The sequence below is a fragment of the Physeter macrocephalus genome, chromosome 18, assembly GCF_002837175.3.
Source record: "Physeter macrocephalus isolate SW-GA chromosome 18, ASM283717v5, whole genome shotgun sequence".
Taxonomy (NCBI): Eukaryota; Metazoa; Chordata; class Mammalia; order Artiodactyla; family Physeteridae; genus Physeter; species Physeter macrocephalus.
This window is the reverse complement of record NC_041231.1, coordinates 52593390-52608367: the sequence shown is the minus strand read 5'-3', so window position 1 is coordinate 52608367 and position 14978 is coordinate 52593390. Positions and strand designations below refer to the sequence as shown.

The window sequence follows — 14978 nt, the reverse complement described above, 5'->3', positions numbered from 1 at the left end:
TGGCAACGAGCTGTTCCTTTAAGTTAGCGTTCATTTGTTTCCTCCTGTAGATCCTACTTATGTTTCATAAGCATGATTTTGCATCTACTAATTTATCTGAGTGTGTGTGTGTATGTGTACATACATATATATTTAATGGAAGAAGTAAGCATACCACCACAAAGGGGGACAGGGGAGAGGGGATGGAGACAGCAGGGCAAGGGTCTGGGGACAGCCATAAGCCTGTACATCACATTTTTACTGTACTTTTTTTTTAAGCTTGGACACCACACGAGTTCTCACATTGTTACATAAGTTCTGCAATATTCTCTGCTCCCCCCGAAGAGGCTTATTTTCCTCATTTTTAGAATAATTGTTATCCTCTGTTCCCACTGGAAACTCAATGTCTCTACAGGATGTTCTGCGTAGGTGGAAAATGATTATTTTAAAAGCTGGAGAACATCAAATAATCCTGAATAATGAGGCACTGGAGGAAAGAGAAGCAGTGTAATTTACTAAAAAAAGGGTCAGAGATTTTTCCATACAGATTTTCATCAAAGCTCTGACGCATCCACAGGCCACCAAGGGCCAGCCTGGCCAGGGGGCTGCGAGGGGGCCGTTGGCTCCCTGCAGGGGGCTCCATCCAGACAGGAGGTCGACAAGGAGGACAGGCAGGGCTTCTCCACCCTGGGCTCCATGAGGCTGTTGCACCCATTCCGGCCTCCTATTAGGACCTCTAGAACCTGTGCTTCATTCCTCTCCTAGTTATGCCCACAGCACTGGAGGTCTGCGGGCGTTTCCCTGCCATTCTGCCAGCAGCAAAATAGGACCAAATCCTTTGTGCTTCAAAGCCAAACCACACATCCGAGTTCATAACAGCAGCCTAGTGTCTCAGCACATTCTCTGAGAGGCAGCAAGTAAAGCCACCTGAAGGAAGGGTGAGCTGTCCTCTGGTTCCTAAGGGCCACGTGTGCAGCTTGCTTCCTGGCAGCCCCCTGGCACCAGGGCCTCTGGCTGCTGCCTGAGCTGATCAAGCAGCCCTTCCAGGCAGATGTTACCCTGTCACCCTGGTGACGCGGCCTCTGTGTCTGTTCCAGAATGTCCCTCATTCTACCTTATGTCACAGCCGGCGATTTACCAACACCTCCCCCACCCCCCAACAGCATGGACTCCTTTGAGACAGGGGTTTGAGTGCATTCAATGCATTTTCTGCCTCAGGGCTCAGCACGGTGCAATGTCTGCTGAACTGACTTCTGGGTTTTCTTTTTTAAGATTTTTTTATATTTTATTAATTATCATTTATTTTTGGCTGCGTTGGGTCTTCATTGCGGCGCATGGGCTTTCTCTAGTTGCGGCGAGTGGGGGCTACTCTTCGTTGCGGTGCGTGGGCTTCTCATTGCGGTGGCTTCTCTTGTTGCAGAGCACAGGCTCTAGGCATGCGAGCTTCGGTAGTTGTGGCACGGGGGCTTCAGTAGTTGCGGCGCACAGGCTCTAGAGAGCAGGCTCAGTAGTTGTGGCACACGGGCTTAGTTGCTCCGCAGCATGTGGGATCTTCCTGGGCCAGGGCTCGAACCCGTGTCCCCTGCAATGACAGGCGGATTCTGAACCAACGCGCCACCAGGGAAGCCCCCTGAACTGACTTCTTGAACCAAAAGAAGCTGTCACGTGGTGACAAACCATACAAGAGTGTGTACACTTAAACCCAGGACTATTCACCAAAGATCAAGAAAATAAAGTTGTGGATGAAATGCTAAGCACATTTTCAGATTCAAGCGATAGCAAATAACTTAGACATTCCTCATCCTCCTTAACAGACTGGCAATAAGTAACTTAGTCATTATTAACCCAGGATAAGCCTAATTCCACGGAACACGTGAGGGAATACTGGGCCAGAAATTAACCTCATTTGTTGCTCGTAAGTGTACCCAGGAGGACTGGGTAAATCCACAGACTCGAGAGCTGTCTGATGGACCATTCAACTCTGACGTCCCTCAAAAACAGATTCCAGGACTTCCCCTCCGAGGCGGCTCCTCCCAATCCCTCCTTCAGCAAAGATCTCCTGAGCCCCCGAGCCAGGCACTCTGCCAGGTACCACGATGAAATAATCACACAAATAAGTGCAACTAAGAATGTCGTTAAAGGAAAGCATCTTACTTCCTTCCTGGGCCAGGGTCACAGCTCTGTGGGGGAACAGCCAGGCTCTGGCCTGCCTCCCCAGATCTGAGCTTCAGAGAAATCCCCGTAGGCATTCAACTCAGAGACAAGCAGCACCCCTGCTTGGGGCCGCATCACCAGATGCAGTGGGCAGGGCCCCACCCCCACCTTTGCACATGGCGTCTTGGGTGTTCACCACAACAGCCCAGTAAGGGCTGTAGCAGGAGCACCATTTCACAGAGCAGGGAAAGGCCCCACAAAGGTGAACAGACTTCTGAGGGGCTACGGAATGGTGTAGCAGAAGCTTCAGCAGAGTCCTCCTGGCTCCAAAGTGCTCACCCCACTCCCCACACCAGGACTGGGACTCCCTCTGTAAGACCCTACCCTGCATGTCTGAAAACAGCCTCAGCCTGAGGGATCAGGGATCACATGCTGTGCTCATCCCAACATGTGATCTAGAGCAGCTGATCTAGTTTTGCACCTAAATACTGGGCTAGCATCTCTGATGCAGGCCACACCAGTAACAACCCACCCTCCACAGGGCAGGCACCCAGGCCAGTTTTGCCTTGTAGGGATGTTCCACCTAATCTGTCCTCTCCATCTTCCATTTCCTTATCTTTAAAACAGAGATAACAGCATCTGCTCTGCCTCCCTCACAAGACTATTCTAGAATGAAATGAGGTAGCACTCATGAACATACAATTTCAGAACATTTAGATTCATCAACAGTTCATCAATGAACTCCAAACCTGACCAAACTTGGTGCAGGTTAGCTTTGTACTGCACTGAAAATAGTTTGCAACTATTCAGAAATTTATTGAAATTATAACTTTAAATAGCCTGCTTTGCATAAGGAATACAAATCCTTAGAGAAAACTCAGTAAATTCCAAATCTGAGGGAGTCTGTCAATTAAGCAACTGTGAGGAATGCTGCTAAATAAATCAAGTCATGGCCCACCTTCCTCTTAATTATTTAAAATGGTTTTAAAAGCTCCCAGCTTGAAGGCGAATAAGAGAGGGAAAGAGCAACGGGAGCAAATCTTAACGGAAACAGAAATCAGAAGCCAACTGGCAGCGCCGTCTGCAAGTTGCAAGGCCTTAGTCACAGGAAGCGTGTAGCCTTCCAAGGGAACAGGCCCCCTATGCCTTTCCCCACATGCAGACACACAAAGGCCCAGAGTGCGAAGAAAAGGAAAGGCAAATTGAGGCCTTCCTGCATTCATTCAAACAAGCAGTGACTGAGAGAGAAGATGTAAGGGGCCTCTGAGTCAGAGCAGCTGTTTAGGAGGCTAAGGGTCAGTGGGAAAGGCACTAAATTGCTCCTTGGCCACGCCGCACAGCTTGTGGAATCCCAGGTCCCTGACCAGGGATCAAACCTGGGCCCTCAGCAGCGAAAGCGTGGAGTCCTAACCACTGGACTGATAGTGGATTCCCCACTCATTTCTTTTAGAAGTCCAGGTTGTCATATTTTAAGATAAATTTCAACACTGCTATAAAATGTTAACTTGTTTAATCAAGAAATGTGTAGTAGATGAAAAATAGCAAGGCCAGGGCTAAACTGTGTAGACTCAAGTGCAGAGCCGCCCAGTGGAGCCCAGCAATGATGGCTCCACCTGGAGCACGACTGTGACTCATCAAGTGGAATCAGGACTGCTATTAGGGCCACGTCACTATCACACACCTCAGTCCCTGTGTCAGTTCATCCCTGGGAGGTGACGAGCCCCCTTTCATTACTAAAACCATAAAGTTAGTTTTGAAGTAATGGGGACTCAAATGGAGTTCTATACTCAGGTGTTCTGAAAGCTATTTCTGAGGAAGGTAATGATTTTTCACTTTATCTTTAGGATATAAAAATATCTATTGACTCCTTACTCGGTACCAAGTGTTTTACTTACATTTTCTCTCTAATCAGCACAATAATCTTCAAGCGCGAAATTAATCTCATTTTACAGATGAGGAAAAACTGAGTCACGGAAAAGTTAGGTCATGAGTCTAAAGTCACACAACAGAAGCAGTAGTGCCCAGATACAAACTAGGGCCCCCCCAGAGCCTGTGCACTTTCAGCAACAGCACACCCAGGGCAGGCCGTGCTGCTTTTAGCAAAGACAGAAACCAAACTGAAGATTATTTAAATGACCACTTTACTCTGACCCCTCTGGTTTAACGAGAGTATCAATTAATTCTAACTAAAACCAGAGACTACTTTTTCCCTTCTCTCCCAGTTGAAAATTATTTTTCAGCTGCTGTTGCTGTGGGTTACTAAAGGAAGCGAGGTTTGCTCAGCACACTGCAGAGGCTGTCCCAACACAAACGCTTCCTGCACTTCCCAAACATTCACATTAGCAGTTCTAGCCCTGGGAGTCACAGGCAGCCCTCAACACTTACGTACTCTCATGTCCCCGCTCACTGATTTCTTCCTGGAGACTCAGAATGCTGGTGAGGTTAATGATCCTTCTCCGGGGGGTACAAGCTGCTGTCATTTCCTTTCGGGATGCATCCTCCACCATTTCCACATCAGAGCCTTCCCGATGTCTCTTTCTGCAAAGTAAACGAGGAACTGGCAGCTCATAACTATCTTAAAAAAACTGTTTCCAACTCAGTCAAATTTTGTGCCGTGCATTTTGGAGAAGGGAGCAGCTTCTCTGGGCCGGCTCTCCACATCTGGGGAGGGCTCCCTGCCCTGGCGGAGGCCAGCCAGATCAGGATGTCCTCCCAGATACTGCTTCTTTGACACCCCTCAGGCCTTAGCAGTGGCCACTGCAGGCAGCAGGGCTTTGGAGTCTGGCTCAGCCCAGAGACCTGCAGGGCCTTGATCAAGTGTGCTGACCTCACCACATCTCATTCATTCAGCCCTCCATCCATCGGTCCATCGGGCACTGTTATAATACCAACCTCACAAAGCCATGATAAAGTGCCTGCCCTCACCATGCTAGCTTTCTAGTGGGAGAGTCAAACAGCAACCGAAGAAAGATCATTTAAAGTAGCAACAAATACTGTGACGAAAATAAAACAAGGTAACAGAATGAAGGGGAAGCGAGAAAACTTTAGATTAAATGGACAAAGGTCTCTGGTAAGAGGCGACATCCGAGTTGAGACCTGGGTGACAAGAAGCCGGAGAGTTCCTGCGCCGAGGGACCAGCAAGAGCAAAGGGGTGAGAGCTCAGCAAGGTCAGGTCAGCACTGGAGCAGCATGGCCAAAGCGCCACAAAGGCGGGGAGAGTGGTGAGCTGGGGGCGGGCAGGCTGGTTTCACCCCAAATGCCGTGGGAAGCACTGGTTTTCGGCAAGAAGCGAGACACCCTCGTTCCTGGTTCAGAAAGATTCCTCTGCTGTGTGGTAAATGGCTCACAGCATTAAGTCCCCAAGTGATAAACAGAAATGTCACACTTCCCAGCAGGGCTGTTAAGAGCATTAACTGAGATAATGCATATTAAATATCTGGCACACAGTGGATGCTCAGTGAACGTTAGCATCCTTTAGTATTCTCTGAAAACAAATCCTTAGAAGCCATCTCCCTAGACTGACTTGGAAATGAGCAAACCGGAGTTAAAAAACTCACCCAAGTTCCACTGGGCAATCAGAGCCAGGGTTTCAGTGGTCAGCCACCAGGCAGATGTGCGGCCTTGGGCAAAGGACTTCACCCTGAGCTCCAGGGTCAGTACCCGCACACACTGAATAAGGAACATCCACCTTACAGATGTCAGTGAGATGTCCTTGAAGCACCCACAGAGTGTACACTGAAGATGCTCAAAATTAAGTGACAGTCATTAGTACGGCTGTTCCTGCCCCCTCTCTCTAGCTCTCGTTCACCACTAGCTCATGCACTTCAGGGAGTTTCATAATTCGAACTGAGAAACTGTTCTTCTTCTGAAAGGAGTGAAAGCAGCTTGGAGTAGGATGGAAGAATCCTCCGGATAGTTTAGGCCCCCCTTTCCAGCCACCTCTGCTGTTGAGGCTTTATCAAAATTCAATACTAAAATTAAAGGATAAATCTTCTGATTTTTTTTTTTCTGATGTGTTTTTAAATAATGTTTGGAATCACGGACATTTAAGATATTTCAAAGGCCACTGTGATGGGTGACTCTAAAGCCATGGTCAAAGGCCGACAGTAGACCAGGACAAAGCACCAACCCATTGGAGGGAGAGGGCGAATCAGGGAGAGAAGATGCAAGGGGTTTGTGACAGTCCAAGTTAGAAGGTAGTTTCATTAAAGAACAAAGGAGGACCTTCCCTGGTGGCGCAGTGGTTAAGAATCCGCCTGCCAAAGCAGGGGACACGGGTTCGAGCCCTGGTCCGGGAAGATCCCACATGCCGCGGAGCAACTAAGCCCGTGCGCCTCGACTACTGAGCCTGCACTCTAGAGCCTGCGAGCCACAACTACTGAGCCCGCGTGCCGCAACTACTGAAGCCTGCATGCCTTGAGCCCGTGCTCCACAAGAGAAGCCACCACAATAAGCCCGCGCACCGCAACAAAGAATAGCCCCTGCTCACAGTAACTAGAGAAAGCCCACAGGCAGCAATGAAGACCCAATGCAGCCAAAAATAAAATAAATAAAATAAATTTTAAAAAATAGTTTTAGGGCTTCCCTGGTGGCGCAGTGGTTGAGAGTCCACCTGCCGATGCAGGGGACACGGGTTCATACCCCGGTCCGAGAAGATCCCACATGCCGTGGAGCGGCTGGGCCCATGAGCCATGGCCGCTGAGCCTGTGTGTCCGGAGCCTGTGCTCCGCAACGGGAGAGGCCACAACAGTGAGAGGCCTGCGTACCGCAAAAAAAAAAAAATAGTTTAAAAAAAAAAACAACAAGCTGTGCTTTCCCACAAGGCCATACCTGGGGTTCTCGGGGCTGGAAGAGGGCCCTGTCTTCTCTGACGAGTCTGCAGTCCTCTTTGTTGCATCCTCCTCCAAGCCCTGATTCTTGGCAGCCACTTCAGCAGGAGCTGAGAGTTCAAGCATTTCCTCATCCTGCTGCCTGGCCCCGCTACTAGAAGCAGCTGTCCTGTCCTCTAGGACAACAGCCTGGGGCTGACTGGATAGGGCCTTGCTCACAGGCTGCAGGAAGGCATCGAGTTTCTGTTCCCGGCAATCTGTGCGGACCATCTGGTGGGCATACACCTTGTCGCCACTTCCAGCAATAGATGAGAGGGTCACACCTGTTGTGGATTTAACCACTTCCCCAGAGGGGCCAGTAAGACCTGGTAGTAAAGTCTGTGTCAAAAAAGAAGACAGTGGGAAAAGTCAGTGTATGAAGGAGAGAAGCACAGGTCCCGAAATGGAGTAAAAGCTAGAACCAGGTATATCATTACAGAATTATTATAGAAGCAATTCTGACCAAAATTTGAAGTATGAAATTAGAAATACACAAATACAAAATTCAGCTAAATCCTTATAATTTAAAAACTGGTTTGAGGGCTTTCCTGGTGACACAGTTGTTAAGAATCCACCTGCCAATGCAGGGGACACGGGTTTGAGCCCTGGTCCGGGAAGATCCCACATGCAACGGGGCACCTAAGCCCGTGCACCGCAACTACTGAGCCTGTGCCCTACAGCCCATTAGCCACAACTACTGAGCCCACGTGCCACAACTACTGAAGCCCACGTGCCTAGACCCCATGCTCCACAAGAGAAGCCACTGCAATGAGAAGCCCACGCACCACAACAAAGAATAGTCCCCACTCGCCACAACTAGAGAATGTCCGCACACAGCAATGAAGACCCAACACAGCCAAAAATAAAATAAATTTATCAAAAAAAACCCTTAAAAAATAAAATAAAAACTGTGATATAAAAATACTAGTCTAAAACTCTCATATTTTTGTCTACTTTTTATTTTTTTGCTACCATAAGAGATTTTATTTTTTTTACTGTGGTAAAGTATACATAACATAAAATTTATCATTTAACCATTTTCAAGTGTACAGTCCTGTGGCATTAAGTACATTCACACTGTCGTGCAACCATCACCAACATCCATCCTCCCAAATGGAAACTCTCTACCCATTAAACAGTAACTCCCCATTCTCCCCTCCCCTCTAGCTCTGACAACTACCTTCCTACTGACTTTTTAAAAATATACATATTTCCTAGGTCTGTCCACTGGAAAGGCCTGAAAACAATGACCACCCAGTAGCAGATAATCCCAGATTATAGTGTCTAAATGCCATTTCCCACTAAAATAAACCAGAGTTCCTTGGAAAAGCGGCCAATTCCAGGGCATGGGCTGGGAAAGTACAGAGTGAGCCTACAAACATCCTGTCTCACCAGACACAAGGAAACTATCAAAAACTCATGGAATTGGGTCAAAAGGACAAGAGCCTGTGCACCTAGAGGCCGTGCTCCGCAACAAGAGAAGCCACCACAGTGAGAAGCCTGCATGCTGCAACAGAGTAGCCCCCGCTCGCTGCAACTAGAGAAAGCCCACGTGCAGCAACGAAGACCCAATGCAGCCATAAATAATTTTTTTAAAGTACATGGCATTATCTATCACAAATTCTTGCAAACATTTTTTTAATCTGAATATAATCATACCTCTAGATCTAATTTTCAGTTTATAGGAAATATGGAAGATTGAAACAAGTTAAAGGACACTAAGAAGAAGCAATCGGCTAACCCAAAATGTGCATTTTTCTACAGGACACCTTCAAAATAAGCTAATAAGAACTATAACCAAAAAAGGTAGGGTGATCTTTCTAGTTTCAAAGAGACATAACCAAATATAATGAGTGGAACTTGATTAGATACAGATTTAAACAAAGCTGCTTTCTTATTTTTGGCCGCGACACATGGCTTGCAGGATCTTAGTTCTGCAACCAGGGATTGAACCTGGGCCCATGGCAGTGAAAGCACTGAGTCCTAACCACTGGAATGCCAGGGAATTCCAGAACAAAGCTACTTTTATAAAAAGATCTTTTTTTGAACAATTGGGGTATTTGAATACAGACTGGATGTGAAATGGCATTATTACTATTAATTGTATTAGGTGTAAAAGGACATTGTGATTGTATAAGGAAAAAAAACGTTTTTAGATGCATAATGCGGTACTAGGGGAAAAATAAGTGCCTGGAATCTGCTTTAAAATACTCCTCCCGGGCTTCCCTGGTGGCGCAGTGGTTGAGAGTCCGCCTGCCGATGCAGGGGACACAGGTTCGTGCCCCGGTCCGGGAAGATCCCACATGCCGCGGAGCGGCTGGGCCCGTGAGCCGTGGCCGCTGAGCCTGCGCGTCCAGAGCAACGGGAGAGGCCACAACAGTGAGAGGCCCACGTACTGCAAAAAAAAAAAAAAAAAAATACTCCTCCCCAGGGACTTCCCCAGTGGTCCGGTGTTAAAGAATCCGCCTTCCAATACAGGGGACTCGGGTTCGATCCCCAGTCGGGAAACTAAGATCCCACATGCCATGGGCAACTAAGCCCATGCGCCACAACTACTGAGCCCATGCACCTCAACTAGAGAGAGAAAACCCGCATGCCACAACTAGAGAGAAGCCCGAGTACTGCAATGAAGATCCTGGGTGCCGCAACTAAGACCCAAGGCAGCCAAATAAATAAATAAATAAATAATAAAAATTAAGAATTAATTAAAAATACTCCTCCCCATCCCCCACCCTCAAGTGGGAGAGGGAGAAAGAAAACAAAGATGGCCAAGTGTTGATAGTTTGTTGAAACTGGGTGATAGGTACATGGAGATTTGCTGTATTACCTGCTTTTCTGTGTGTTTAGAAAGATTCAGTAATAAAGAGTTAAATAATAATTAAAAGTTACAGTAGCAACTCTGCTCAAAAAGGAAAAAGTCTCCTGGGACAGTTTAAAAAGCCCTTGAAATGCACTTACTTCATTTGACTGTGCAATTTCCACAGGTGGATTTTGGGAGGCAGAAAGTAACATAACTACTCTGCAGATAGTAATTTTAAAGTCCTAAAAAGTGAAATACCTTGTCCAATATGACAGAGCTGGAACAAACTGCAAGAGCCGCCAGGGTTCCCGATTTCCATACCAAATGGCCTCACAGCAAACCAGGGCTCTTGCTGTACTGGCCCCTGGAGTGGAATGCAAGGCACAAGCTGGGGAGCAGGACGAAGGTGACCCACAGCCAGAAGGTCAGGAGCCAGGGCAACCTGCTGTTGGCAGGGCAAGAAGGTGTTCTGATGACCCCACAGGAGCAGGGACAATCTGAGTTTGGAGCCCTCCACACAGAGCAATGCACCAACAGAGGGAGGCCCTCTGATCCGGAAACCCACCTTCCTTCTAAAGACACACTGGTCAGGACCATGCAGAGTTCTTTCGGGAAATAAAATGTAATCTAACTAAATGAATCTGCCTCACGCAAGATCAAAGAGGTAAATTGAGAGGTTCTTTTCCCAGTGGAGCGACTCCTCCTGGATCTCTGGTGAACCCTTTCCTCTGGACTTCTCCCCCAACTCCCCACCAGCCAACCCATGTCCAGGTGCTGGCAATTCCAGATTTTTAACTATTAGTGAATGGAGCCACATCCTCTGCTCAGACCCCCTGTTCTCTTGCACCCCCCTCCCGGAGGTCTGTATCCTCATCCTTTCCTCTGCCAGAAACGCCCTGGGCACTCCTCGTCCCCTTCTGCCCACCTAATTCCTTCTCAGCCTTGGGGGCCCAGGCTCCACATCCCTTCTTTCACATCTCTGAGGCCCAAGCCCAGGACAGAAGCCCCTCCTCCCTCCTCCCAAGTCTCTGTTTTTCTCTCTCGTGGGATGGAGACTCGAGGAGACTGTACCCAGCAGCACCTTGCCCATGGGGAAGCCTCAGCACTTCTCCGAAGTCACTGTGGGTTTCCATCCACTCTCCAGGCCACAGCCAGAGAGCTCTTCATAAAATGCAAACCAGATCCCGTCAATTCCCATCAAGTCAAGGTCTAAACTCCTTAACTTGCTGATAAAAACCTCTCGATCTGGCCTGAATTCTGCAGTGAGCGTAGGCCTTCAACACGCAGGCTCCACGTTGCTTAACCCTGGCTGCACATGCCAGTACCCGGCAAAGCTTTTAAAAACTACTGATGCCCAGTCCCCACCCCCTGAGATTGATTTATTGGTTTGGGGAGGGCCCAGGTATTATCTAAACGGTTCCCACGTGATTCTAATGGCAGCCAGCATAGAGAACACTGACTCGGCATGCTGAGCATTCAGATCCTCAACACCTGTTCTCTTGCACCCCTCCCCCTCCCCGAGGCCTGTATCCTCGTCCTTTCCTCTGCCAGAAACGCCCTGTGCACTCCTCGTCCCCTTCTGCCCACCTAATTCCTTCTCAGTCTTGGGGGCCCAGGCTCCACATCCCTTCTTTCACATCTCTGAGGCCCAAGCCCAGGACGGGAGCCCCTCCTCCCTCCTCCCAAGTCTCTGTTTTTCTCTCTCGTGGGATGAGGAGACCATACCCAGCAGCACCTTGCCCATGGGGGAGCCTCAGCACATATCTGGGGAGGGAGCAGTAAAGGGTGCTGAGCAACAACAACGGATTAAAAACCACCTGCCAGTTATGGAGGCCCCCCCGTGCAGCTCCTGCTCCAACGGCTCACATACACCCAACCCTCAGCCCCAGCAACCTCCAGGCGTGCGGGCCCCAGAGCTGCCCCAAGTGCGTTCACTTCACTGATGGTCTCCCACCTAGATTCTTTCCAGGTGGTAACCATGAATACTCTTATGGGAAGCACTCATCTGCTTGGTCACTCTGAAAGTTTTCTGAGAAGCAAGGCTCACAGAAGCCCGCTCTCTGCTTGCAGGACCCAGTGTAATTTAACAGGGAAAATGTTTCCATTTCTGTAGTTTTGGTCTCTGCTGTGCTTCTGATGAACCCATCCTTACTATGAATACACTACAGGACTGCCCAGAAATGATGTCATCTCAGAACTGGGACAGGACACTAGAGATCATATTATCAACGCACTATTTTACAGATGGGAAAACTAAGGCCCCAGAGAGGGGGAGCAGTTTATAATCAAAGCACTTAGAACCTGGATAATTGTAATAAGATGAACGGTGCCAGGTCCTGGACCAGACACTTTCCAGCTGCTGTTCACCAACCACTTGTAACCGTCCTTGGATGTGGGGGTGACCACTTCCACCTTTACTGAGGGGGACGTGGAGGCCAGGGAAGGTTAGTCACACGGCAGTAACCCAGGTCTGTCTGACACGAGAGGCCCCGCCCTTCCCCCTGCCTCTCCAGAGCCTGGCCCCTGCACTCTGCCCTAGGTATGCGGAATTAGCCTCCTCTGAACGTCTCCAGTGGAGAACGCAGGGGAGTGGTGCCCTACTCTGTTTCAGACAGCTCATTTTCCTAGGAAGGCAGTCTAAGGTCAGAAGGAGGCAGAGAGAAGAATTCAGGGCTTATGACTCCAGGCCCAGGAATAACACCGCAAAACCTTCACAGGTGGGTTCAAAGAAGGAAATGCTGCTGAAAGAAAGTCCTAAAGCAACCGTCAAAAACCTGGGCTCTCGTGTGACAGGGCACATTTAAGGTGGCAAAGGCACCAGAGAGAGAGCTGGGTGAAGCACCCCCACCTGGGTGAAATAGGTCCTGGAGGCGTTGGAGCCCAGGAGCCTGCTCTCAATGTGCTGCTGCACCCGCTCCAGGATGCTGTCCTCGTGCAGGAAGTGAACTTCGTGCTTCGTGGGGTGCACATTGACATCCACATTCTGGGGGCTGATTTCTAAACTGGCAGGAAAAAAGAGAAGAGTTACCTCACATGGTGAAGAATGGGGGCGGGCAGTTCACTCATGGTGTAGGTGGTGTGTGGGAGACTTGAGGCCGAATGACACAGCGGTTAAGACTTCAAGGTCAAGTCTGAGTGACCTGGGTTCAAATGCTGACTCTGCTACTTGAGAGCTGAGTGGCTGTGGGTAAGTTACAGCATCTTTCTATGCCTCGGTTACCTCACTTGTGAACTGGACATAATACATGGTGGGGATTAAACTCGTGTAAAGCACTTCGCACGTACCCAGTATGTTTATCATACGTCAGCTGTTATTATCACCTCTCCAGAACTAGTGGAATTTCTCATTACATAACCCAGGGCCAAGGCACTTAACTTCTCTGGACTGGTTCTCCCATCTGTAACCATGAACCTGTCCCTATTTACTGCTCAGTATTACATGGAGATCAAAACAGTATATGTGAGAGAACTTTCTAACATTAAAATGTAGTACAAAAGTCAGTTTAGAGGCTGTGCCAGCTATCAACTTATTGCCTCAGGCCAAATTCACCATTCACTGCTGGCTCTGATAATGGAGCGTTGCAGTGTGGATCTTTGTAGGTAGAGGTCATTGGACAGACCCTGGAGAAGGAAGGGTTTCTCTGCCAGGTTCGGGCAGGTTCCTCCTGGTGCAGGGGCAAGACCTTATTCACCTTTGTTTCACTAACACACGGCCTGGCACAAGGGAGCCTCTCAGTGGGATTCTGCAGGAGTGAATAAATAAAGGAAAACTGTGCCCTTTACCTGTGAAAAGGGACAGAACAACCTGTGCCAGTGGGGTATGGGATTCACTCTGACCAGGCTAATTAGCAAGTCCATCTCTTTCAAAGAGGACCGCTGGACAGAATTACTCTTCCTTGTGAGTCTTGGGTAAGGAGTTCAGAGCTGCATTACCTGAGGTACAGGAACGGGTGTGTGTTTTTGGGCAAATATGCTGCATACACCGTTTCTATGGCTTTTCTTAAGGAAGTTGACTCTACCAGACGATCTAGAAAATAAAAGTAATTAGCTCAAATCTGTCCCAAGGGGTGAGGTGACAGGTGCACACCTGTACTATGCCATGACATCAGCTCAGGAAGAACACCTCTGGGGTGACATCCACATCAGCCCCCTTTACCATTATGACTCCTCAGCATCTCACTGTGGGACTGGGGCTCTCCTCTCACCCGAGTAGCAGGAATACGACAGGGCAGTCAATTCTGCCTCCCCACTCCCTTCCCCCTGCCAGTCCAGATGGACCACATGCCCTTGCTCAGAATTTCATTCTGCAAATACATCATGGGGACCTACTACACGTGCCACAAGCTGGGAGACAAACTCTGGTAAATAAACCTAATTCCAGCTCCCAATGGTAAGGACCAAAGGGGAGGGAGCAGCTACCTCTGCTCAGGGACCTCCAACAGTGGGGGAGCCAAAAGGAGTACTTAAGGTTAACAGTGTGTTTTCCAGGCATTCCAGGGGTAGAAATATCTGAATGCACGTTGAAGGTAATTTAGGAAATGAGGCAGGCTTGAGGGGGTGGAAAACAATAAAAGCTGGGAGAGATAAGACTAAAACCAGGGCTTCCCTGGTGGTGCAGTGGTTAAGAATCCACCTGCCAATGCAGGGGACACGCATTCGAGTCCGGGAAGATCCCAAATGCCATGGAGCAACTAAGCCGGTGGTCCAAAACTACTGAGCCTGTGCTCTAGAGCCCGTGCGCCACAAATACTGAGCCCACGTGCCACAACAACTGAAGCCCATGAGCTTAGAGTCCGTGCTCCACAAGAGAAGCCACCACAATGAGAAGCCCGCGTGCCGCAACTAGAGAAAGCCCATGTGCAACAACAAAAGCCGAATGCAGCCAAAAATAAAATAAATTTTTCTAAAAAAGGAGCTGCTTTCAAAAAAAAAAAAAAAAAAAGACTAAAATCAGAGGAAGATCTTCATACAACACAGCTCTCTTTTCTCCTCAGACCGATGACCAGCTGATGACCTGCTGTCCTGCATTGGTGGAGCCAAGGATATGCCACATCTTTTTATTTCCAATGAGAAGACCGGCTGTGATCTTATCAATGAGGAGACTATTATTCTGAGTGCTCACTACATCACCCACAGCTGCCTCAATAATGCTGCTGTACCAGATTTCTGAACTTGA

General features: G+C 48.6%; 1 protein-coding gene across 1 annotated transcript in view; it reads right to left on the bottom strand.

The window, feature by feature from the left end:
- The window catches only part of MLH1 (mutL homolog 1), a 59130-nt gene that overhangs the window by 27217 nt on the left and 16935 nt on the right, over nt 1-14978 (bottom strand). Inside the window, exons 10-13 of the mRNA XM_024132296.2 lie at nt 13736-13829; nt 12651-12804; nt 6965-7341; nt 4523-4671 (exon numbers count right to left, since the gene is read on the bottom strand). Of these exons, the coding sequence (XP_023988064.1) occupies nt 4523-4671; nt 6965-7341; nt 12651-12804; nt 13736-13829 (774 nt within the window). The remainder of the gene's footprint in view (nt 1-4522; nt 4672-6964; nt 7342-12650; nt 12805-13735; nt 13830-14978) is intronic.